Consider the following 23,164-nt stretch of genomic DNA (forward strand, 5'->3'; position numbering starts at 1 on the left):
TTCAGACTTCAAGGCTGGTGATCTGTCCACTGTACCACCTAGATGCCCCCGTTTACTTTCAATATTTTCTCCTTGACCTGTGAGCTCTGGAATTTGGCTATAATATCCCTGGGAGTTTTCATTTTGGGATCTCTTTCAGGAAGTGATTGGTGAATTCTTTCAATTTCTATTTTACCCTCTGGCTCTAGAATATCAGGGCAGTTTTCCTTGATAAAATTTCTTGAAAGATGATGTCTAGGCCTTTTTTATTATTATCATGGCTTTTAGGTAGTCCAATAATTTTTCAATCATCTCTCTTGGATCTATTTTCCAGGTCAGTTGTTTTTCCAATGAGATATTTCACATTTTCTTCTATTTTTTTTCATTTCTTAGATTGATGTCTCATAAAGTCATTAGCTTCCACTTGCACAATTCTAATTTTTAATTATGTTATCCATGCTCAGAATGGTATGTGACATTGCATTTTAAATTAATCACCTCCATGGCAACAAGCAGTTGGCAAGGATAGTCTTTAGGCCTCTGGTTTTGTTTTTGTTTTATTTATTTATTTTTTTGCTTGACTTTCAAAAAGCTAGACATTAGGGTTACAAAACAGACTAAAGTGGGGTGAGATACATTTTATTATTCCTCTAATCATCCTTGTGCTACAGGCCTAAGAGATAAAGACTTCAGCTACAAGGTGACCTAACTGCTGCACATTATTCAATTGTTTATTTGACCAAAAGAAACAACTGTTTCATTTCTGCTTTTAAATGTACAAATTTATCATATTATATTAAATATCAATAAAATTTTCATATTTTCAGTCAACAAATCTCTTCTCTCCTCTTTATAAAGAAGCACATTTCTCTATTTTCTTGGTCAACTTTTTCCACATGGTGCTTCCCAGCAGCCACCATGAATGAAAAAAATCTGAAAAACATCCCAATACTTTCCACAAACTAAAGATCAAATTGCTATTACAAACAAACCTGGACAAGAAAATGTCTTTGCCACATTGGTCATGCCCAGAATGATATGGAAGTCACTGAATTTTATATTGATCACCTCTCTGGTAGCAGACAATTTGCAAGAGTAGTATTTGGGCTCCTGTTCCCTTAGCTTGACTTTCAGAAACCTAGATCTTAGGGCTATAAAATAGACTGATATGAAGCAAGGTACCTGTTCTTTGTCCTCCTATCATTATCCCTGTGCAACAGGCTCAAGGCATAAAGCCTACAACACCCAGAGAAAGTCAATGCTGCATATTTTTCATTTATTTGACCAAATGAAATAATTGTTTCATTTTTGATTTTATCAATTTATCTTAAATTTATTTATAAAATAATGTATACATTTATAAAATTACTTAAATACATTTATTTTAATATATTGATCATTTTTAAAAAATTACTTTTCTGCAAACAATTCTATACATTTCTTTTTTTTTTCCCAAAGAAATGAATTTCTCTATTTTTTGGCCAACTTTTACACAATACTACTTCCGTATGCCCCCAACTCCTTTGAACAAAAATCTAGAAAATGCTCCAAAATATGCTAACTGAACTAAAAGACAAACTCCTATTACAAATAAACCTGGGCTAGAAAAACTACTTGCTACAGTGACCAAACCATTGAAAAATCATTGGCTTGTAAGAAGGTAAGTCTTTAAGCTTATTTTCTTTTGACTTGACTTTGAAAAACCCACAACTTAGAGTAACCAAATACACCAGGTTGCTTCCATGTTATGGTGAGGCATTTGGAGTAGGACTTTGTGTCTGGACAACAGAAATTATATCAACATTGACTAGAATATAATGAAGGGCTCTGAACGCCAAGCAGAGCATTTTTTTATTGCTCCTAATTGCTGGTTGGTTGTTGTCCTTAAAGATATCACTATGTTAGCGCCCAGTTACAGTGTGTCCAACTGGGGCTGATTAGACCAATACAAGCTCGGAATGCTCTACCACAGGTCAGGCACAAACAGTCCCTGTGATCATTTGGGGTGGGTTCTCTAAATGTGTGCATCTCATGTTTCTTTTGGGCTTCTCCAGTTCCTTCTTTGATGTTGGTACGCCATGCTAGGTGGTCCTTTGCCAGCATCTCCCATGTCATACAATCAACTCCAAGTTCTTCAGAGGCTCCTTGAGAGTGTGCTTGTATCACTTTTTATGATCACCATGTGAGCACTTGCTTTGCGTGAACTCTGCATAAAATAGTCTTTCGGGCAAGCATACATTTGGCGATCGAACAACGTGGCCAGTCTATTGGAATTGCACACTCCGCAGTAGACTTTGAATGCTTGGCAGTTCAGTTTGAGAAAGGACCTCATTGTCTGGTACCTTACCCTGCCAGGTGATCTTCAGAATCTTTCTAAGACCATTCAAATGGAAGTGATTCAGTTTTCTAGCATGACACTGGTAGACTGTCCAGGTTTCACAGGCATACAACAATGAGGTCAGCACAAAGGCTCTGCAGACCTTCAGTTTGGTAGTCAGTCTAAGACCTCTTCTCTCCCACTTTCCTCCAGAGCATCCAAACACTAAGCTAGCTCTGGCAATGCATGCGCCAACCTCATTATCAATGTGTCCATCCCTGGAAGATATACTGCCAGAAAGGTAAGGCGAACTTATCCACAGCATTCAGAACTTCTACATTTGTTGTAACAAATTGTTCCACGTATGGATGGTATAGTACTGGCTGATGGAGCACTGCATTTTCTTGGTGTTAATTTTTAGGTCAAGCTTAGCACAAGCAGGAGAGAATATATCCATACTTTGTTGCATCTCAGCTTCAGAGGCTGCGTTGAGTGCACAATCATCTTTTTTTTTTTCCCCAAGGCAATCTGGGTGAAGTAACTTGCTCAGGGTCACACAGCTAGTGAATATCATGTGTCTGAAGCTGGATTTGAACTCAGGTCCTCTTGACTTCAGGGCCGGTGCTCTATGCACTGCGCCACACAATTATCTATGAACAAAAAAAACATACATCATCTCCCCCTCCACTTTAGCCTTGGTGATATGGGTGATGTCTTTTGATTCGTGCATAAATTGAATTTAAGTGAGGCAGAGTTGCCTAAAGTCGCCAGCCTCACTCCCTCTTCCAGAGTCATCTTGGCCCAGTGGCAGGTCAGAATCAAGATGTCTGGTGATACTTGCTCCTAGAGGCAATGGGAAGCCACTGGAGTTTATTATGTAGGAGGGTTATATAACTGAGCCTGTGTTTTAGAAAAATAACTTTAGTGACTGAATGGAAGATGGGTCGGAGTGGGGAGGATGGTGTTACCCTCTACAGTAACAGGAAAGGTAGGAGGGGTGGGGATGGTTTGTTGTTCAATTGTTTTAGTTGTGTCTGACTCTTTGTGATGCCATTTGGGGTTTTCTTTGCAAAGATATTGGAATAGTTTGCCATTTCATTCTCCAGCTCATTTTACAGATGAGGAACTGAGGCAAACATGGTTAAGTGACTTGCTTAGGGTCATATAGCTAGTAAGTGTCAGGTCAGATTTGAATTCATGAAGAGTCCCTGACTCCCGGCCTGGCATGCCAGACCTTCTCATCCAGGGATGGTTTAGGGGGAAAGATAATGAGATCTCTTTTGGACACATTGAGTTTAAGATGTCTACTGGATATCTAGTTCAAGAAAGGCAGTTGGAGATGCAAGATGGGAAGTCAGCAGAAAGACTGGGGCAGGATAAGTAGACTTGAGAATCATCAGTACAGAGTTGGTAATTAAATCTACAGGAGCTGATGAGATCACCAAGTGAAGTAGCATAGAAGGTGAAGAAAAGAGGGTCCAGTAAAGAACTCTGAGGGGTCTATGGTTAGAGGGCATGATCTGAAGGAGGATCCAGCAAAGGAGACAGAGAATGAACAGTTAGGTAGAAGTAAAACTAGGAGAGAGTAGTGGCGGGAAAACTAGAGAGAAGAAATTTTTTTTTCATTAATTTATTTATTTTTAATTTTCAACATTCACTTCCACAAGATTTTTGAGTTCCAAATTTTCTCCTCATCTCATCCCTTCCCCAACCCCAAGACAGCGTGCACTCTGAATACCCTTTCCCCTAATCTGCCCTCCCTTCCATTTCCCTCTGCCCCACCCCAGAAGAAAATATTAAGGAATATCAAGTGATCAACAGTGTCAAAGGCTGCAAATGATGTCAAGGAGAACATGGATTGAAAAAAGGCCATTGGATTTGGCAATTAAAAGATCATTAGTAAGTTTGGAGAGAGAAGCTTTAGTGGAATAAGGCTGGAAGCCTGATAATAAGAGAAAGAGTAAGATGCCAAACACTAGCATACTTGTTCATAAAATCTTATGAAGGAAGATTATGAGCAGTACTATCTCGTAAAGAGAAACAGTGAGGAACAAGAAGAGTGCAAAGAAAGCTTGGAAAGATATCCAGCTAAACAAAATCAACCCAAAGACATTCAAGGACGAAAATCAAAAGGTTACAAGCAAAAAAGAATTGGGGCGGGGTGGAGGATTGAGTTAATGTCAATAAACATTTATTAAATGCCTACTATGTGATAGGCACTGTGCTAAGTGCTGGGAGACAAATACAAAAAAGAAAGTCTCTGTCCTCAAGGAGTTTATAATCTACTGGGGAAGACAATACAGAAAAGGAAGCTGAAGGGAGAAGGGAGAAGAAAGGTGTCCAACAGAGGGGCACAATGAGGTCAAAAGAATGCAGCTGGGTGGAAAATGAAGAAATGGCTGGCATAGGTTCTGGGAGGGGCTCACAGCTCTGCTCTCTAATCATAGGGACTCTAGGGGCAGAGGGTTAATGTGTAAGGATAGAAATGAAAAAAAAGTATCAATAAAACATATAAAATTTACTGAAAAAAATAACAAAAATAGTCTGCGGGGGGGGGGGGGACATTAACAAGGCAATTTTGTTACTACTATGTTACTGTTGAGCACACCCTTTGAGGTAACCATTGTTTCATCCTCTTTCCCTCTCTTGTTTGTTTTTCTTACTGAATGGGTATTGCCTCAGTCAAACTGAGATTCCAGTCATGTCCTGATCTATATGTTGCTACTGGACCCAGCTGGCTTTGGAGGAGAAAGTGAGGCTCGTGACTTTGCCCAGCCCTGCTTCATTTAAATCCTATTCACTTGCATGTCACAGCATCACCTTCCTGATATCATGGTCCTCTTCCAGAACGAAGAACAAACAAGAACCTCTATGAATGGTAGGAGGAGCTGCCCCACTGGGCACCCAACTGGAACTTGCCAGTTGGGCAAGACAGCAACTTCTTTCTTTCTTTCTTCCTTCCTCCCTCACTCTCTCCCTTCCTTCCTTTCCCTTCCCTCTGTCCACATAGGGTATCATACCCTTACTTGTGGGTGCTCTGCCCGAAGGAATGTAAATTTTGATTGCAGAAAGCTCCTAAGATATCTTAGGGTCTATGGGCTAGATTTTTTTCTTAAGGACTAGATCTTAAATACAAATCACTTTGGCTTACATTGATTAGCCAACAATAGGTCCCAGGCCAAGCCCCATTTGGTCATTGTTTGAGAGTGAATGTAAACAGCAACTGTTTCTGTTTTGTCCAGAAACTTTGAGGGTCTTCCCTCCAGATCAAATTTTTTTTTTTTTTTTGGAACTAAGTAAAGAGGCCATCCTCTGCCTCATTTCTTACCTAGCCTTAATCATTGAATGGGCATTGCCTCAGTCAAATTGAGATCTGTTAAAGACCTTGACTTGTCTCCCACTGTATCCAGGGCCATCTCCAGTCTTCTTGATATATATCTGGCCACTGGACCCAGATGGTTCTGGAGGAGACAGTGTGACTTTGCAAAGCCTTCCCTCACTTAAATCCAATTCACTTGCATGTCATGGCATCCTGACATCACTGGTCCTCTTTGAGAACAAAGGACAAACAACAACAGCCCTACGTATCCAGACAGCAGCAAAATATTGCAATTTCTTTCTTTCCACTCAAACAGCTACCACTCTAGTTCAGGCCCTCATCACCTCTGGCCTGGCCTATTGCAGCTTGCTCTAAATCCATCCTGTACAGAGCCAAGAAAATTATTTTCTTTCATTTAAAAAAGACTTTCTCAAATAATAAGTAATTTTTTCCAAGCAACATGGTTTGTTTGTTTGTTTGTTTGTTTTTGCTTTTTACAAAATTAATCTATCCAATTCATTGCCTTCCACAATTCAGGGAAAAAAATTCTAAAACTAATTTTTCAACATGTATTTAAATTGTCCAAGAAGACAAATCCCTCCATTAACCACATCTGAAAATGGTTCTTTCTGCATTTTAAGTTTACTCCCGTTCTGTCAGGAAGTGGCATGTTTCATTTTCATTCTTTTGGATTTCTGGTTTATCATTGCCTTGATGAGAGTTCTAAAGTTTTTCAAAATTATTTCTCTCTATGATAGTAACATTGCATAAACTGTTTCCTCATTTCTGCTCTGCTCACTTGGCTCTTTGGCATTTTAAAGTGATTTTCCTAAACCATAGGTCTGATTATGTTACTTTTCCTTTGTCACCTCTACTCGTTAAACTCCTAGAGTTCCCAATTAACTCTAGGATAAAAAATAAACCCCTCTGGCATTTAACCTTCTCTTACAACCTAGTCTCTTCTAGACTTTCAACACATTCCTCCAAAACTTTACAATTCCTCCATACTGGTCTATGTTATTCTTCCTCACACCAGACTCATTTCTTTATACTTGCTCTTCTCTGTTTCTGGAATGCTCTCCCAATGATGGGATGATGGGACCTGGACCCTGAATTTTCCCATACATTTCAGGGTGGTGTTACAACACTACAGATTTACTAGGAAGCTTGCCCACCACACTGGTGTTAGAATAAACCTCACTACTTTGATTGAAGGCAGGTTTGAGTAGTTGAATTCTTTCAAGGCGGACTTACCCTGTATCCTTACATTTCAGGGTTCCCAAACCATAACACCTCAGCCTCACTTCCTAGAATTCCTGGTTTCCTCGGAGATTCACCTCCAGGGCCTCCTCCTCCTCCTGGAGGGCCCTTCCCAGTTCCCTTGGCTGCTAGTATTTTCCCCTCTAAGGCTCTTTTCTTCTACTCTGAGTTCATTTTGTGTGTTCTGATCTATATATACTGTCTCCCCCATTAGACTGTGAGCTCTTTGAGGGCAGGAACTGGGTTGGCCATTTCTGGTAGCTCACTTAATAAATGCTTGTTGACTGATTGGGTTTCACAGGTTTTTGGAAAAATATGTAAGCAAAGTTGTACCCCTTGCAATGAGGTCTCGACTGCTAGGAATGATGAATCACACTATTCAAATTCGCACCACGTGTTTCTAGTGGCCTGCAGCCCTATTTTACATAATTCCAAATTCCTAAAGTGTGAATTTATTCTCTTCGTTTTTTGCATCAGGAAATATTCATGGTGGTTGATGGTAGTAAAATTCATTAAGTACACACACGGACTTTTAACACAGAAATCAAAGAGGTAGGAGCCTGCCACGGCGGGGGGGGGGGGGGGCGCACGCTCTACAAATGCCACAGCAAACATGAGGTCTCTTCTCGGAAGGATGCTGGTGACGTCATAGCGACTCACGCGCACATTCTCGCGAGGCTTCTAAACTGAGGACGATGTTTCCCGATCATAGGCCACCATCACCTCCCTTACCGCGACCTGTTGTGGAAAGTATAGATCTAAGTGTGCGCTTTTCGCCCTCTACGTCCATTCTTTCAAATTCAGGGAACTCAGGGGTTAGAATGAGGAGGGAGGGGGCGAGTAGAAGGATAACGGACCGGCCCTCAAAGGAGCCGACTAGGACTCCAATTGCCAGAAACCCAACTACGTACGGCAGGTGCGCGGCCCCTCCCGCTGTTTCCGGCAGCGAGGAATTCTGGGAGTCGTAGTTCAGGGCTCAGTCTGCGCAGGCGCAGTTCCCGGTGGGTCTTGCTTTCATCCCTTTGTTTTCAGAATAACTCGGAGGGAGCTGGACGTTGGAGGGCGAGCTGGTGGGTGAGTGTGTGGGTGAGTGTGTGTGTACGTGCGTGTGAGCGCGTGTGTGCGTGCGCGTGTGTTCGGCTCCGGGCAGCGGCGAGGGCGGGGTGGTGCAGGGTGTGTGTTTCGAGGGGGCGGGGCGCGGCAGGGCAGGGGGTGTTGACCGAGGATCCCTTTTCCTTCATTCGCAGCAATCCAAGGCCGTGGGTTCGAATTCTCCCTCTTGCGCTTCTTACCCGGGTGACCTTGGGCGAGTCACTTGACATCTCTGGTCTTCAGAGAGGGGTGTACTAATTGACAAGGCACCTTCCCTTCCCTGCCCACCTCCGGGCTGCTGCCGGCCCTGCCTCCGGCCAGCGCGGGTCTGACCATTGGAGCATGTCACTCAGTGCCCCGCTCCATAAACTCCTCTGGCTCCTATTCCCCAGGGGAGCTAATTACATTTTACTTCCCTTCGGGTACTTTACGATCCAGCCGACCTAAAAATCCACCAATCACTTCCTGAAAGAGATCCCAAAATGAAAACTCCCAGGGATATTATAGCCAAATTCCAGAGCTCACAGGTCAAGGAGAAAATATTGAAAGTAAACGGGGGCATCTAGGTGGTACAGTGGACAGATCACCAGCCTTGAAGTCTGAATGATGTGAGTTCAAATGTGGTCTCAAACACTTACTAAACATGTAACCTTGGGCAAGTCACTTAAGTTCAATTTCCTCCCTCCCACCCCCTCCCAAAAAAACAACAAAAAGCAAGTAAATGCAGTATTGTACACCAAATCTCTGAAAATAGCCTGCTCCTATTCTGCTCTACTGATACCAGCTGTGTGTTGGCTCAGCTTTCCCTCCAATGAACTGTTCCTGCTCAGAGGAACTCTCTAATCTGTGGACACAAAGTCTTCTTGCCCTCAGGCTGCCAGTTTTGTTGAATGTGAGTATTTAGCTTGGAAAGGATAAGTTTATGATCAGTCTACCACTCCGCACCACACATTGCGTTTGTCACTCTCATATCCTGTCTGTCTCTTCTGCTGACAATGACACAATCTATTAAATGTCAATGTTTGCTGTGAGGGTGCATCTACAAAGTTTTACTGTGTTAGGTAAATGGAAGACAGCATTGGTGATAAGGTCACAAGATGCACAAGTCTTCAGTAGTAAGTGACCACTGCTGTTGCTGGTTCGAACTCCATTTCTCCCAAGGACTCCTTGCCATGTCTGGTAGTCTGAGCCTACTCTTGCATTAAAGTCACCCAGAATTAGAAGCTTGTCCTATTCTGGCACATTGATGATGAGGGTCTCTCGTTCTTTATAAAATTTTTCTTTGACTTCATCAGGGTTCATCATGGTAACATCACTGGTAACAAGCCCTCTCCGTTCCACTGCTCTCCTTCTCCAGAGGTCTCTTGGGCACAGCTCTTGGACCCCATCTGCAAAGTGCATTCCATCTTCTTGACAGCTGGGTGGGGAAGGTACTGCTACTATTTCCGTTTTACAGAGGAAGAAACTGAGGCAGTTATGGTGCGGTGGATAGAGCACTGGGCCTAGAGTCAGGAATACCCAAGCTCATTTCTAGCGAAGGACACCTGCTAGCTGTGTGACCCTGGGCAAGCCGCTTCACCTTGTTTGCCTCAGTTTCCTCACCTGTAAAATGGGGATAGCAATAGCACCTACCTCTCAGGGTTGTTGTGAAGATCCAGTGAGGTGTTGTTTGGGAAAAGTACTTAGCACACACATCTGTTGTTGTTCTGAGTCTCCGTGACCCCATTTGGGGTTTTCTTGGCAGAGATATTGGAATGGTTTGCCCTTTCCTTCTCTAGCTCATTTTAAAGACAAGGAAACTAAGGCAGACAAGGTGAAGTGACTTGCCCAGGGTCACACAGCGCGGAAGGGCCTGAGGCTGGATTTGAACTCTGGGAGTGCAGCATGTGGCTCATCATCTTTTGTCCTACTCCAATCTCTGCCATTTTACTCTCAGCCATCAACTTACCTGTTGTTGTCTCTCAAATCCTCCACCCTCCAACTTCCTTGGCTCCCTCATCTCCTAGCATCTACACCTTGACTCCACCCATCCACACTGGGGGAGGTCTCACCACCACCGTCACCACCATGATCCAGAACTTTCTAGAACCTCCCATCCATGTGTTCCCATGTGTGTGAACACAGCCTCCCAGCCTTCCATCTCTCTCTTTGTGCATTACTCCTCCCCAGCCTATTCTTGGTCTCCATCACACCCTCAGTCCATCTTAGCTGCTCAGGCCTTGCTTTGCTGCTTAATTAGCTTAGCTTAGTGAGTTAAGCCTAGTTAACCAGTTCAGCCTTTCTTCCCCCTCACCCACTTCCTTATTGAGAGGAAGAAAGGGTTGCTGTCACCTCTCTTCTCTGCCCAAGATGGGTATATACATGTGTTAAGTATTTGGTCAGTGTCTAATCAATGAAACAAACCACATGCATATTTCTAAGCTGATGGAGCCTGGCAGTATGTCTGTACAAGGCCCAGAGTTGGAATGGGCAGTGCTGCTCTCCTCCTGGTGACTCTTCCTTGTCTCTGTTCCCAGCAGCCCTTGATGGAGTCTACACATGTCCAGCCTGGAGCCCCCGAGCCCCTTCTGTGTAGGAAGATAAAGGTGTTGGAGGACAAGCTTGAGGATGCACGAGTCCATCCTAGGAGGAAACCTCCCTGCCCTGAGATCTTTCACCAGAGCTTTCGTGCAGACGCGGATGAGAAGGAGCTGCTGACGTCGCAGTAGTTCAGCCACTCTGGCTGAGGAGACCCAGCTTGGGAAAAGTCATCAAGGAGATTCTGACTATGGAGGACTCGGGCCTGATGCTTCAGGAGAGAGGTGAGCGGTACAGCTGCTTGGTGTGGGAAGAGAAGGGGAGAGAAGCATTTCTGAGGAGGGGGTGCTCAAGGAAGTGGTAGAGAGAGAAGAGACCACCATATAAAGCCAGCCCCAATGCTTATCTCCTTCCTCCCCCTCCCCCAAACACACATCCCCTAGAAACAGGAGAGCTACTGCAGGATTGGAGAATTGGTCCCAATTTTCCAAAATGGGGAGAGAACAGAGAAGCGAGGAGCTTCACTTTGCTAGCTCATTAAAGACTGGTTAGTGAACATTTAGCGAGCCAGCCGGGCCTCATCCAGAGCTCTGCCAAAGACGAGGTGACGTGACTTTGACATGACGTCCCAGAATCCCAGCGAGGTCATCTCGTCCAGCCTCCACGTGGGGAGGAAGGCCTCTCGTCCTGCTTCTGACGCACTCCCCGTGTGACCCGGAGCAGGCCGTTTCCCTCCCTGAGCCTGTTTCTTCATTAGTAAACTGAGGGAGTCGAAGTCGATGGCCTGTGAGGGCCCATCTCATGCTAACTCTGTGACCCTGTGTTCCCCACTGCGGGGTTCCCCCACTGCTCTGGGTCTGTCCTCGCAGGCAGGCGGCGTCAGACTAATCTGGCTTTTATGTGACTGCTCCTCAGGTACCTGAAGACAGGCACGGTCATGCTCAGCCCATCCCCCAAGCCTTCTCTTTTCCACCTCCAACATCCCTCCTTCCCTGAGCCGGTCCTCACGTGACATAATTATCCGAGCATCTCAGAGTGTGGAGGGCCCTCGGAGTCAGTTCTGTCAAAGCTGCCCCCCAATAGGAATCCCGTCTTCTCCCCTGTGGGTGTCTCATCTGTGTTCTCTTATCAGCATCCTCATCAGTGTCACTGCTTACTAAGGTCCTTCCTAAGATATGGTGCTCAGAACGGAACTTGATCCCGCAAGTGTGGCTTGCTCAGAACCGAGGACTCCTGCCTCCCTCATTCTGGGTAGTGCGCATCCCTTGGTAATAGCTCACATTTATACAGCACTTTAAATCTGTGAGTAGAAAATCTGTATGAAAAAGAAGCTTCAGGAATAAATTATGCCTAATGAGCTTGCCATGTAACTCTCCCTTCTTGGATGGCTGCTTGGAAATCCAAATGAATAGAACAAGAAAAGAATATGGCAGGAATCCACTCAACCTTTCTTTTTTTTTTTTTTTTAAGAACCAAGAAAAGACCCAAAATAAATATGTATACATATACATATCTTGTGTCAACATGTGTTGTGCATGTGTGCATGTGTATATACAGAACACCCTTCTCCACCATGTCTCGATAGATAGCTGAAAATCCCGTAATTGATGCTGTGAATGTTTTGTGGTTGTTCTTCGTGTGTAGCCACTGAACCATTTTTTAATTCACCTATCAATATCAAGCCCAGATCTCCATCTTGTCCACAAGAATAGCATGAATTAAACTGCAACTCTGGCACTCTCCTGATCTACCAGTTGGGTAACCCTTTCCAAAATGGAGCCTGCTGGCTCTGTGTGACTCCCACTTCCTTGAATTCATGGCAGGCGGGCAGTAGTGAGGCAGGGTTCCCCCGCTTGTAACCTCTTTCTCCTCCCTCAGTTCTGTCTCCTCGAGACTCCGCCCTTCCCCAAGGCAGTAGAATTACAGAGGAAGAAGGAATGGCTTCCAGGTTCCCGATGACCAGATCCCAGGTGAGTTAGGATTTCCTGTCTTTCCTGAGATTCCATCTCATTGCTCAAAGTGTGGGCACATCTCTTTTCCTTTTCCTTCATCTTCTTTCTTCACTCAATTCATGTCAATGGACCCAAACCTCAGTCTGTTCTCCCACAGAATATCCTGTCTCTTCTTATGGATGAGAACCATAGAAGGAGATTTAGAAGGTACCTTAGAGCCATCTACTCTAACATGCTCAGTTTTCAGAGAAAACAGAGTCCCAGCAAGGCCAAATGACATGCCCAGGATTGCACAGCTAATAATAACAGAGCTCAGGTTCAGACCCAGGTACCCTCCCTCCAAATCCAATGTTCTTTGAGGTATACAAGCTGGTCTTTCTGTGCTAAGGTCAGGGGACATTAATGCCAAGGACAAGAAGGAATTATCCATGCCAAGTAAGGTGAAAGCCTGCTGGACCTTTATGCACAGACTTGTCTCCTCAGGCTCTCTGCTCCTCGCTTTGGGTCTTCCTATACCTCACACTGGATTAACGGCATTTACAGTTTTGAGGAAATCTTGACACTGACAAGGAGGCGCCTCAGAAGCGTCACTGCTGGGGAACCCTCAGTAGCTGCAGATATGACCAAGAGGGAATGTGGGTGTTGGAGAGGAAAGGCCCAGCAATTGCTTCCAAGGGCACAGATGGTGCACCTGCCCTGGGCAGGGCCTCGCATGCCTGAGGAGTCATGGAGACAGGTTTTGTATGGCCCCCACCGTCTCCTGACCAGAGTCCTTCTGGGAGGATCCTCTACGGGCCAGGATGTTCGGGCTGGGGATTCACTGGTGTCCTGGAAGAAGCTTCCTGGGATGTCAGAGAGGAAGGAGATAACCCATCCAGAGAAGCAGTCAGACGGGAGGTCAGCGGATGAACGAGGAGGGCAGATGAAGGTGTTTTCAAGTCCTTGCTCATCCCTTACATTTGTAACCAGGGGCCCAGTCAGGACGGGTCACCCTAAAGCTGAAGAATTCAGATTCTTTGTAAGGTTCAAGGTGGGCAGAAGATGAGAATTCCCACTTTGAGGTGCTGTGGTGCAATGGGTAGAGTGCGGGACTTGGGAGTCAGAAAACCCGGGTTCAAATCCTACCTCAGGCCCTTACTAGTTATGTGACCCTGGGCAAGTCACTTAATCTCTCTGTGCCCCAGCTTCCTTATCTATAGAATGATGGATCTGGAGCCATGGGCCTCTGCAGTCTCTTCCAGCTCTCAATCTGTGGTCCTGTGATGGAGTTTACAAATCTGAGAGTCCCTGGGGTGAGAGAACAGGGAAAGGGTTTTGGGGCCAAATCCCAGGAGGCCCAGAAGGTCTTACGCTGGGCCACGCTTGCAGTAGGAGGGATTCCCCATGGTGAAGACAGCTGGACAGAGGGGCCGGGAGTGCTGGAGGTCAGGTTCTCCTATGGGATTAGATTATGCTGCCTGCTTTTGGGGTTCTGACATGCATTTGCACAGTGGGAAGAGCAGCCGGGCAGCCAGAGTGCTCTTTGGTACCCTTGGAGCCTGGTGGGAGAGGTCGAGGAAGGCCTTCGGCATGGTGGGTGGGCCCCCTTGGGAGGGGTTTGGGGAGAGCTTGGATTGGGCTCACAGACTGGGCAGCCTGGATGGGTTGTGGTGTGCGTGTTGGGAGAAGTGAATGATCGGTGATGCTGGATAATTTTCAAAGCACTGACTTACTCTTTGTTGTTTTATGCGAGCCAGGCATATCTTCTGTCTATTGGAGAGTCTTTGTAAACTTATATCGATTCCCTATAAATTCTATCAGTTATTCATCATACTTGTCCTTACTTTACTCCTGAATTTACTGGGATAAATTTATCTTTACAATATAAAATACAGTTTAAAATGATGATCAGAAGACCTGGGTCCTCAGGAAATATTTTACATGGAATACTCAGAACTCTTGTTGCTGTGAGAGCCCCTCGCTCCCCCTCTCTCCATATTCTGCCGGATTCATGTCTCACCACACAGAAGTCTGGTCCCTGGTAAGCGGCCTGTTGTGATATTTCAGGTATCATTGACATTCCGAGACGTGGCCGTGGACTTCTCGCAGGAGGAATGGGGACTGTTGGAGCCTGCTCAGAAGGACATGTACCGGGATGTGATGCTGGAGAACTACGAAAACTTCATCTCCCTTGGTACGGACAGCTTCTTTCTCATGAATCATCATATGTCCATTGCACGTGTCTGCATTTTTTCTTCCTAAAGGCAGTGTGATGTCTGAACTGCTCTGCTGAGTTCTGACTGGTTGTAAAGAAATATTCTAATGAATACATGTAACATGGAGAAGTTCCTAAATCCTTTGATGCCAAAGAATCTTTCTGCTCCCTCTTCCCCCATGAAGCTCCATACAACTTCATGGTGCTGCCCTGGAAACTATGACTTCCTGCCTGCCTTTTTTCTAGGTCAGATATTCTCCGCTAGAGTCCTAGGGTAGGGCCCCAAAGGCACAAAAGGAGAGGTTCCCATCTCTTTAGCAGGGAATGTGTTAGAATAAATGAATTTTCTGAGCCCAAGATGAAACCAACTCTGACCCCCACACTTCTAAGGAATACTACAGGGTACAGCCTTACAAGGTCCTTGATACCGTGCTCTGTCCATGTGACATGGGTTCTTTTGCCTAAAGGGAAAAAAGTCTAAGATTAAATCCTCCCCTTTAAAACCATGCCATCCTAGGTCACCTTGCCTATTACTTGTACCTGTATAAATATCTGAGGCTGTAGATTTTATTGCTGGCTGTTGTCTTAGATTTTTGTCTACTGTGAATTATTTTGGAACACTGATGCTTTATTTCTTCTACCGTGGTAGCTACTACTCTCCTGAGAGGCTTCCCATAGGCAGTGTTTGCTTTACCAACCCCTGTCCTCCTTAGTTAGAGTCTAATGACTCTGGGCAAATAGCTTCTAACCAGGCCTTGTTTTAAGTATGTGTGTTCCCTGGCAGGGAGCCTGTGGTAGTTTAATCTGGGATCCAGAAGTCAATCAGCAACCACTTATTAAGGTTTACTTTGTGCCAGGGTTGGTGCTAAGGACCTCAGAAATTCCCATTTCTTTTCCATTGAGCAGGTCTTCCCATTTTCAAACCCAGTACACTTTCCCAGGTGGAGAGAAGAGAAACACCATGGATTGCAGAGGACAAAGTTTCACTGAGCACTTACCTGGGTGAGTAGATAAAAATCGTGCAGCCGCCAGAGATGGTGAGCTTACTACCTGTGAAATGCTGGCCCAGGGCTCTCCTTCAAGGCCTGGGGCCTGGGCTGCCTCCCTCGTCTTTCCCTTCAGCAGATCGCTTTTCTGACACAGATGCCCTCATCTTTTTACCTGTCTCACAGAAATGGGGGCCTCTTCTTTCTGGTCTGTACTCTGGGTCACACCCCTTCCCGCTCCCTCTCACTTGTGCTTTCTCCTCATCTGCTGTCAGTAATATTTAATTCTTTAGTGGTTCATTTCCTTGTGCTTTCATGCCAGAGTCAGTCTGACTTGTGCTTGGCCCCGGCAAACTACGGGCTTCTCAAGAGGAGGAATTGCCTCCTTTTCATCCTTGTAATCCGAGGGCCCAGCACACAGTAAGTATTTACTAGGCTGTTAATTGACTGACCCTTTTGCTTGTCTTATCTGTATTCCAATTTGTCTCTGCCAGGGGGCTTAGTGGATAGAGTGCCAGGCCTAGAATCAGAAAGACCCTAATTCAAATCCTAGTGGTGTGATCCTGGGCAAGTCACTTAATCTCTGTTTGCCTCAGTTTCCTCAACTATCAAATGGGAATAATAGTAATAAGAGCACCTCTACGTCCCAGGGTTGTTGGGATGGTCAGAGGAGACGATATCTGTAAAGCACTATCACAGTGCCTGGCACATAGTAGGTGCTGTGTAAATGGTAGCTCTCTTTTCATTGCCAAATCCCACAAGCTGTCATTTACATTTTCCCCCTTTTCTCATTTTTCTTTCTTAAAATGCTCTAGTCTGTTTTTCCCCCAGTACTTATTTTAAATTGACAATTATTGTTATCATTATTATTATATTGCCGCTTACCTACTTTGAGATCTGTGCCTTTCATAGAAGAGGGTTTTTCCATCTGGGAGGGAGGTAGTGAATGTGTTAGCCCCATTTTTTAGATGACTCGTATGTGACTCAGTGAGACTTTGATGTACCCATGGTCATCAGGCTATTAGGAGTGATGACCTTGGTATTCAAATCCAGGGTTTCTTCTCGCCAAGTGCTTTTACTGCTATATGATGCTGCTTATCTTCTGTCTAAGTAAATGAGCCAATCTTCATCATGCTTCTCCTCTCAGAAACAGTTTATAATTTTGACTAGAGAAGCACAGTCTTTTACTGTTGAAAGAGGCCTTGGCTGCTATCCAGTCCATCCCTTTCATGAAAGGATTCTCTGCTTTCCTCTCTGCTCTGCTCTACTCTCCTTTGCTTTGATCCAAAGCCACTTTCTGGATGTGGGGATCCCCTCACCAACTCTCAGTGATAGCTGTGATATCAAGTTTATCTCTAGGCCACCTTGCCTTTTACTTGTACCTGTATAAACATCTGAAGCCATGGATTTTATTGATGACTGCTGTCTTAGATTTTTGTCTACTGTGAATTATTTTGGAACGCTGCTGCTTCTTTTCTTCTACCATGGTAGCTGCTACTCTCCTGAGAGGCCTCTAGGTTTTAGCTTCCCATAGGCAGTGTTTGCTTTACCAACCCCTGGCCTCTTTAGTTAGAGTCTAATGACTCTGGGCAAATACCTTCTAACCAGGCTTCGCCTGGCAAGGAGCTTGTGGTAGTTTAATCTGGGATCCGGAAGTCAATCAACAACCACTTATTAAGTGCTTACTTTGTGCCAGGGTTGGTGCTGAGCACGTGTCATGGAGAAAAAGTGAGAAGAGCCCCAGCCCGTCTTCTTAACCAGCTCTTCATCTCCCCAGTCTGCCTCTTCCCATCTGGTGGCTGCCCTGCTGGAGATGTCACCTTTGCCCCCGAGGGCTTTGATCTCTGCCCAGAATGTCTCATGGTTTAGCATATCTTCTTTGTTCAGTGATCCTTTCCTTGTGCCTTTCTCTCCTGCAGTCTGCCATCTTCTAGCCTCCTGGCACAGGCAGGGATTTTGGTTTGGATCTTTCTATCCTTCTCCTTTTGAGAAAAAAAAGTCTGCAAGCCTGTCTTCCATCTTTTTCAGGAGGACTCCTTTTGCCCCTTTTCCTTGTCTTCCGGGTGGGTGAGCAGCCTTCCCCTGAGCACTTGGCTTTGGCCCAAAGGCCCTCAGCAGATGCTCCGGGTAAATCACAGCAGCATGCTTGTTGCTTTCCACGCTGGCTGGAACAAAATCTTGAGTCCTTACCCTGTCCTTGGAGGGGTTCTTTTCTCCAGCAACTGCAGCGGACGGTGGGGACAGATTGCCAAGTGGCCCCATCTTCCTGAAGGCTTCTGCATGAGTGTTCTGCACCAGTGTTCACGTTTTCTCTCAAGAGTGAAGTTAGCCACTTCGGCTGATTTTGAGGGGCAATTAGCAACTCCCTGAAAGAGCCCAGGGTCTGTTTCTCTGTGCATACAGTTTGTCAAAGTCTCCCTTAAATTGTCGTGTCCTCAACCACGCAGAACTGCTTAGTACAGAGTTAGATTTTTACATTCTGTAATCTAAACACTGTGTGTAATAATGATAATTATAGCTAGCATTTATATAGCACCTTGAGGTTTTCCCAAGTGATCTCATTGGATTCTCACAACAACCTGTGAGGTATTATCTCCATTCTATAGATGAGGAGACTGAAGCTGAGCTAGGTCAGGTGCCTTGCCCAGGGTCACACAGAGAGGAAGTGTTTGAGGCGAGATTTGAACTCAGTTCATCCAAGTGCTTTACACGCTATGCAGCCTAGATGCTGCCAAAATTGTGTTGTTTTAGTGGCCACAGAACCCTGTTGGGTCATATAGCTTGAGGTCAGCTGAAGTCTCCAGGTCTAATTAAGACCTTCTTCCAAACCCTGGTCCTATAATTGGAGAATTGATGTTTTGAACTTAAGTGCAAAACTTAACATTTGTTCTTGTAAGCTTTCACTCTGTTTGTTTTGACTCATTCTTCCTTTAGCAAGAGTTTTTAAGAAGTCTTGATCGGTTATCCAATATGTTAATATTGAATGTTACTATTAATGTTAAGTAAAGTGAGATAATGTGTCAAGTGCTTTGCAAACATTACAACAACTTTACAAATACTAGACATTCCCAATTCTATCACAGATAATAATAACAGTATTCCTTTTTGTTGTGGACCTGCCATTTAATCAGTTAAGGGAGTTCCCTGGTGAAATAATGATGTCTATCAGTCCAAATGAACTACTTCTCTAGACTTACAGTCTCAGAGAATTGCCTAGGACATTGAGAGGTTGATTAATTTGCCTGAGATCACATAGACAGCATACGTCAGAGGTAGGACTTGAACCCAGGTCTTCCTAAATCTAAGGCTAGCCTTCTGGGCTGCCTTTCAATAACAATAATTATTATTATAATAGACTAAGTATCCCACATACCTTTATATCAGCAGCAGAATTGACAAGTGTTGTGATTCCATTAAAAGTGTTGATAAAAATACCAGAGAGAACAGGTCTAGCTATGGGTGTCTAAGGAATAAAATTAGAGAACTTAATCCAATTCATCAAAATCCCTTAGGACTCTGGATTAATTCATATAAAAAATTAACAAATAATAAATAAGGTTATTCAACTGGCCACAAGTCCACTGGGCTATGTGGTCTGTCAGCCCATATTTATTCATCAAGGTCCACAAAGAGATATTGAGAGACTTTGTTAAATGGCTCAATAAAAAGCAGATCCTTGATTTTTAAAAAAAAATTTTTAATTAAATTTCTTTCAATTAGCCACAGTTTATTTTCTTTCTATTCTACCTCCATTCCCCCTCTGTTGAAAAAAAAAACAAACCAACAAACCTCCAAACAAATATGTATAGTCAAGCAAAACAAATTCTCTTATTGACCATGTCCAAAAAACACGTCTCATTCTGCACCAAGTCTGTCACCTCTGTCAGGAAGCAGGTGTTATTTTTCATCATTGTTCCTGTGGAATCATGGCTGATAATTGTGTTGATCAAAGTTCCTAATGTCTTTCAGAAGTGTTCACTTTACATTGTTATCATAGTATAAATTGTTCTCTTGGTTCTGTTTACTTTACTCTTCACTCTGCATCAGTTCATACAAGCCTTCCTAGGTTTCCCTGAAACCATCCTCTTCAGCATTTCCTGCAGCACAATGGTACTCCATTGCATTTGCGGTGATTTGTAAAGCTATTCCCCAGTTGATGGGCACTCTTTAATTACACTTCCTTGCCACTACTAAACGAGCTGCTGGAAGTGCTGTGGTACATATAGGTCCTTTTCTTCTTTCTTTGATCTCTTTAGGATATAGGACTAATAGTATTGTTGGTTCAGAGGAAATGCACAATTTAATCACTTTTAGGGTATCATTCCAAATTGCTCACCAGAGGGGCTAGACCCTCTGGCATAACTCCACCAGCCATATATTAGTGTTCCTGTTTTCCCTCAGTCCCTCCCATATTTATCATTTTTCTCTTGCTTTAATTTTCATTTCTCTGATCACAGTTATTGGGAGCATTTTTAGTGGCTATTGATAGCATAGATTTCTTCATTTGAAAACTTCTTTTCATATCCTTTGACCTAGTCACTTGATTTCAGCATCTCTTATTCACTAGCTAAGAAGAAACGAACTTGGTTTCGCATCACCTCTTCCTATAAAATTGATACTGAGGTCCCATGGAGATCAAAGAAAGAAAGACCCTATGTATGCTAAAATATCCATAGCATGACTTTTTGTGATGCATTACCCAAAAATTAAAAGTGACTGCACTTCACCGTTGGGCAACAGTAGAAGAAATTGTGTTCTGTGAATGCAGAGGAATATTATCTTTATGCTGTAAGAAATGACAAAGAGGAGGAATTCAAAGAAATATATTAAGGCACATATAAATGGACACACAATGAATAAGCAGAACCAGGAAAAAAAAATATAGATAGGACGCCAGACTCACAGTAATTGTAATGATCAATCTTGGTTTCAGAGAACAAATAAGAAATCCTACCTCTCTGCTGTCAATAAAGAGGCAGGGACAGAATGTTGCATATACTTTGGGTTGTGAAAGAGGATTCAGTTTGTGTGTGATAATTGGGAAGGGGGTTGAGGGAGAGTGCATTTCCAGAAATGTCTGTGTTGTTAAAAACAAAAGGTATCAATAAAACTTATTTTTTAAAAATTGTCCTGAGTATTATGGATCCATACTTTTCTTTCTGATGGCATACAAGACATCTGTTTGACAAGAGGTTTCTAAATTTTGTTAGAAATTGACTTCAGGTTCAACTGTCTTTAGTTTCTAGAATGAACCTATTTTCCATTTTTGAAAATTTAGGCAATTAGGTGACTAGGTGTCCTGACCTCACTTACTAAGGACTTCAGTTCCTACTTAACAGTGTTTTGGCTGTTCCAGATCAGTCATTGATTCTCCTTGAATGAAGAGACAAAATCTAGAACTTGGAACAAGCGACTTCCTTTTTTCCAGCACAGAAGGAAATGGGTATTGACAGGTCTTTGTTTCTTTTAGGTTCCCTTGGTCAGAGGATGGGATGCGAAACCACCGAGTCAGCTCTAAAGCAGTGTATTTCTACAGGAGAGTCATCTAGCGAGAGATTTACAAGGAATGGTCCGCAGGATTCTAAATTGACAGAAACTTGGAATTGTGACATCAGGTTAGAGAGGCAGAAAGGCAACCAAAAGAGACAGTCCAGGCAAGTAGCAGTCACCCACAGAAAAACTTCTAATGAACCAAGTGTTCATGAAGATAATACTTTGTGGAGAAAGCTCAGCCTAGGGTCAATTTTTGATACACAGCAAAGAGGTTTTGTAGGAAAATGCCCCTATAAATATGATATACTTGGAAAGAACTTTAAACAGTTTTCAGAACTAATTAAACATAATAAAATTTCCTTGGGCAAGAAAATGTCTAAGTATAATAAATGCAGAAAGCCCTTCAGCTACCGCTCAAACCTTATTTATTACCATAGAATACATTCTCAAGGAAAAGCATGTAAATGTAACGAATGTGGCAAAGCCTCCAACATTAACTCATGCCTTACTGCAAACCAAAGAATTCAGTCTGCAGAGAAGTCCTATAAATGTAAAGAATGTGGGAAAGCCTTCAGTCGAAAGGGAAACCTTAAAATACACAAGATCATTCATACTGGAGAGAAACCATTTGAATGTAATGAATATGGAAAAACCTTCAGGAATAATCAATACCTAATTCAACATCAAACAAATCATACTGGAGAGAAATATTTCGAATGTAATGAATGTGGGAAAGGCTTCAGGAAAAGCTCATCCCTTATACAGCATCAAAGAATTCATACTGGAGAGAAACCATTTGAATGCAATGAGTGTGGGAAAGCATTCAGCCAGAAGGGAAGCCTTAATGCACACCAGAGAATTCACACTGGAGAGAAACCCTATAAATGTAAAGAATGTGGGCAAGCCTTCAACTGGATGGGAAACCTGAATACGCATAAGAAAATTCATACTGGGGAGAAGCCCTATATATGCGATGAATGTGGAAAAGTCTTCAGCAGGAAGGGGAGCCTCATCGCTCATACCAGAATTCATACTGGAGAAAAACCTTTTCAGTGCAATGAATGTGGAATATCTTTCAAATGGCGTAGATACCTTAAAGAACATAAGAAAATTCATACTGGTGAGAAACACCTTGAATGTAATCAGTGTGGGAAAGGTTTGAGGAAGACCTCATCTCTTATGCAACATCAAAGAATTCATAATGGAGAAAAACCTTATAAGTGTAATGAATGTGGAAACTCTTTCAACCGGAAGGAACATCTTAAAACACATAAAATAATTCATACTGGAGAGAAACCGTTTGAATGTAATGAATGTGGGAAAGCCTTCAACCAGAAGGGAAGCCTTAATATACATCAAAGAATTCATACTGGAGAGAAACCATATAAGTGTAAAGAGTGTGGAAAAGCCTTCAGATGGAAGGGAAACCTCAATACACATGAGAAAACTCACACTGGAGTGAAACCCTATAAATGTAATGAATGTGGGAAATCCTTCAGCCGGAAGGGAAACCTTAATGCACATAACAGAATTCATACTGGAGAGAAACCTTTCCAGTGTAATGAATGTGGGATATCTTTCAAATAACCTGCATATCTTGTTGACCATAAGACATTTTGTGCTGGAGAGAAACCCTTTGAATATAATGTGTTTGGGAAAGCCTTGAGAGGAGTACCTTGTGGATCAAATAGTTGTTTTGGAGGAGAATCTCCATAAATGTAATGAATATGGTTCATTCTTTATCAGAGACTTCATGTTAGAGGTGAACTATAGGATTGTTATAATGGAGAGATGTCAAATTCATCATTTATTAAATAGTGAATAGTCAAGGTGTTAGATTTTTTTTTTCACCAACTACATCATCATTGTTGCTTTGAGAGTGGAAAATGACCCTATCCTTTCTATCCTTCTTGTTTATACTTATTAAATGTCATTAGGTACAATTGGAGTTACATTGTATTAGGTGCTTGAGAAGATTAAATCCAAGATGCTTCTTGACTTATAGCTCACATGGGGGCAAAAAGGAGGAAAAAATATAACACAAATAACACACAC

At 43.3% G+C, this 23,164-nt stretch overlaps 1 protein-coding gene across 2 annotated transcripts; it reads left to right on the top strand.

Moving 5' to 3' along the window:
- The first annotated feature begins 7,886 nt into the window (after positions 1–7,886).
- LOC114040633 (zinc finger protein 260-like) lies at positions 7,887–22,928 on the top strand. 2 transcript variants are annotated; one of them, XM_027858745.1, is made up of 7 exons: positions 7,887–7,949; positions 10,484–10,768; positions 12,363–12,454; positions 14,483–14,609; positions 15,537–15,632; positions 17,645–17,743; positions 21,087–22,928. In XM_027858745.1, exons 2-7 carry the CDS (start codon positions 10,735–10,737, stop codon positions 22,694–22,696), a joined length of 2,058 nt encoding a protein of 685 aa, XP_027714546.1. In that variant the 5' UTR covers positions 7,887–7,949; positions 10,484–10,734; the 3' UTR covers positions 22,697–22,928. The 2 variants fall into 2 exon arrangements, with proteins under 2 accessions (XP_027714546.1, XP_027714545.1); XM_027858744.1 differs by lacking the exon at positions 17,645–17,743 and having other exon boundaries at positions 21,087–22,927.
- Positions 22,929–23,164: the final 236 nt, after the last annotated feature.

This window comes from Vombatus ursinus, unplaced genomic scaffold, assembly GCF_900497805.2.
Source record: "Vombatus ursinus unplaced genomic scaffold, bare-nosed wombat genome assembly UNPS02013930.1, whole genome shotgun sequence".
NCBI lineage: Eukaryota > Metazoa > Chordata > Mammalia > Diprotodontia > Vombatidae > Vombatus > Vombatus ursinus.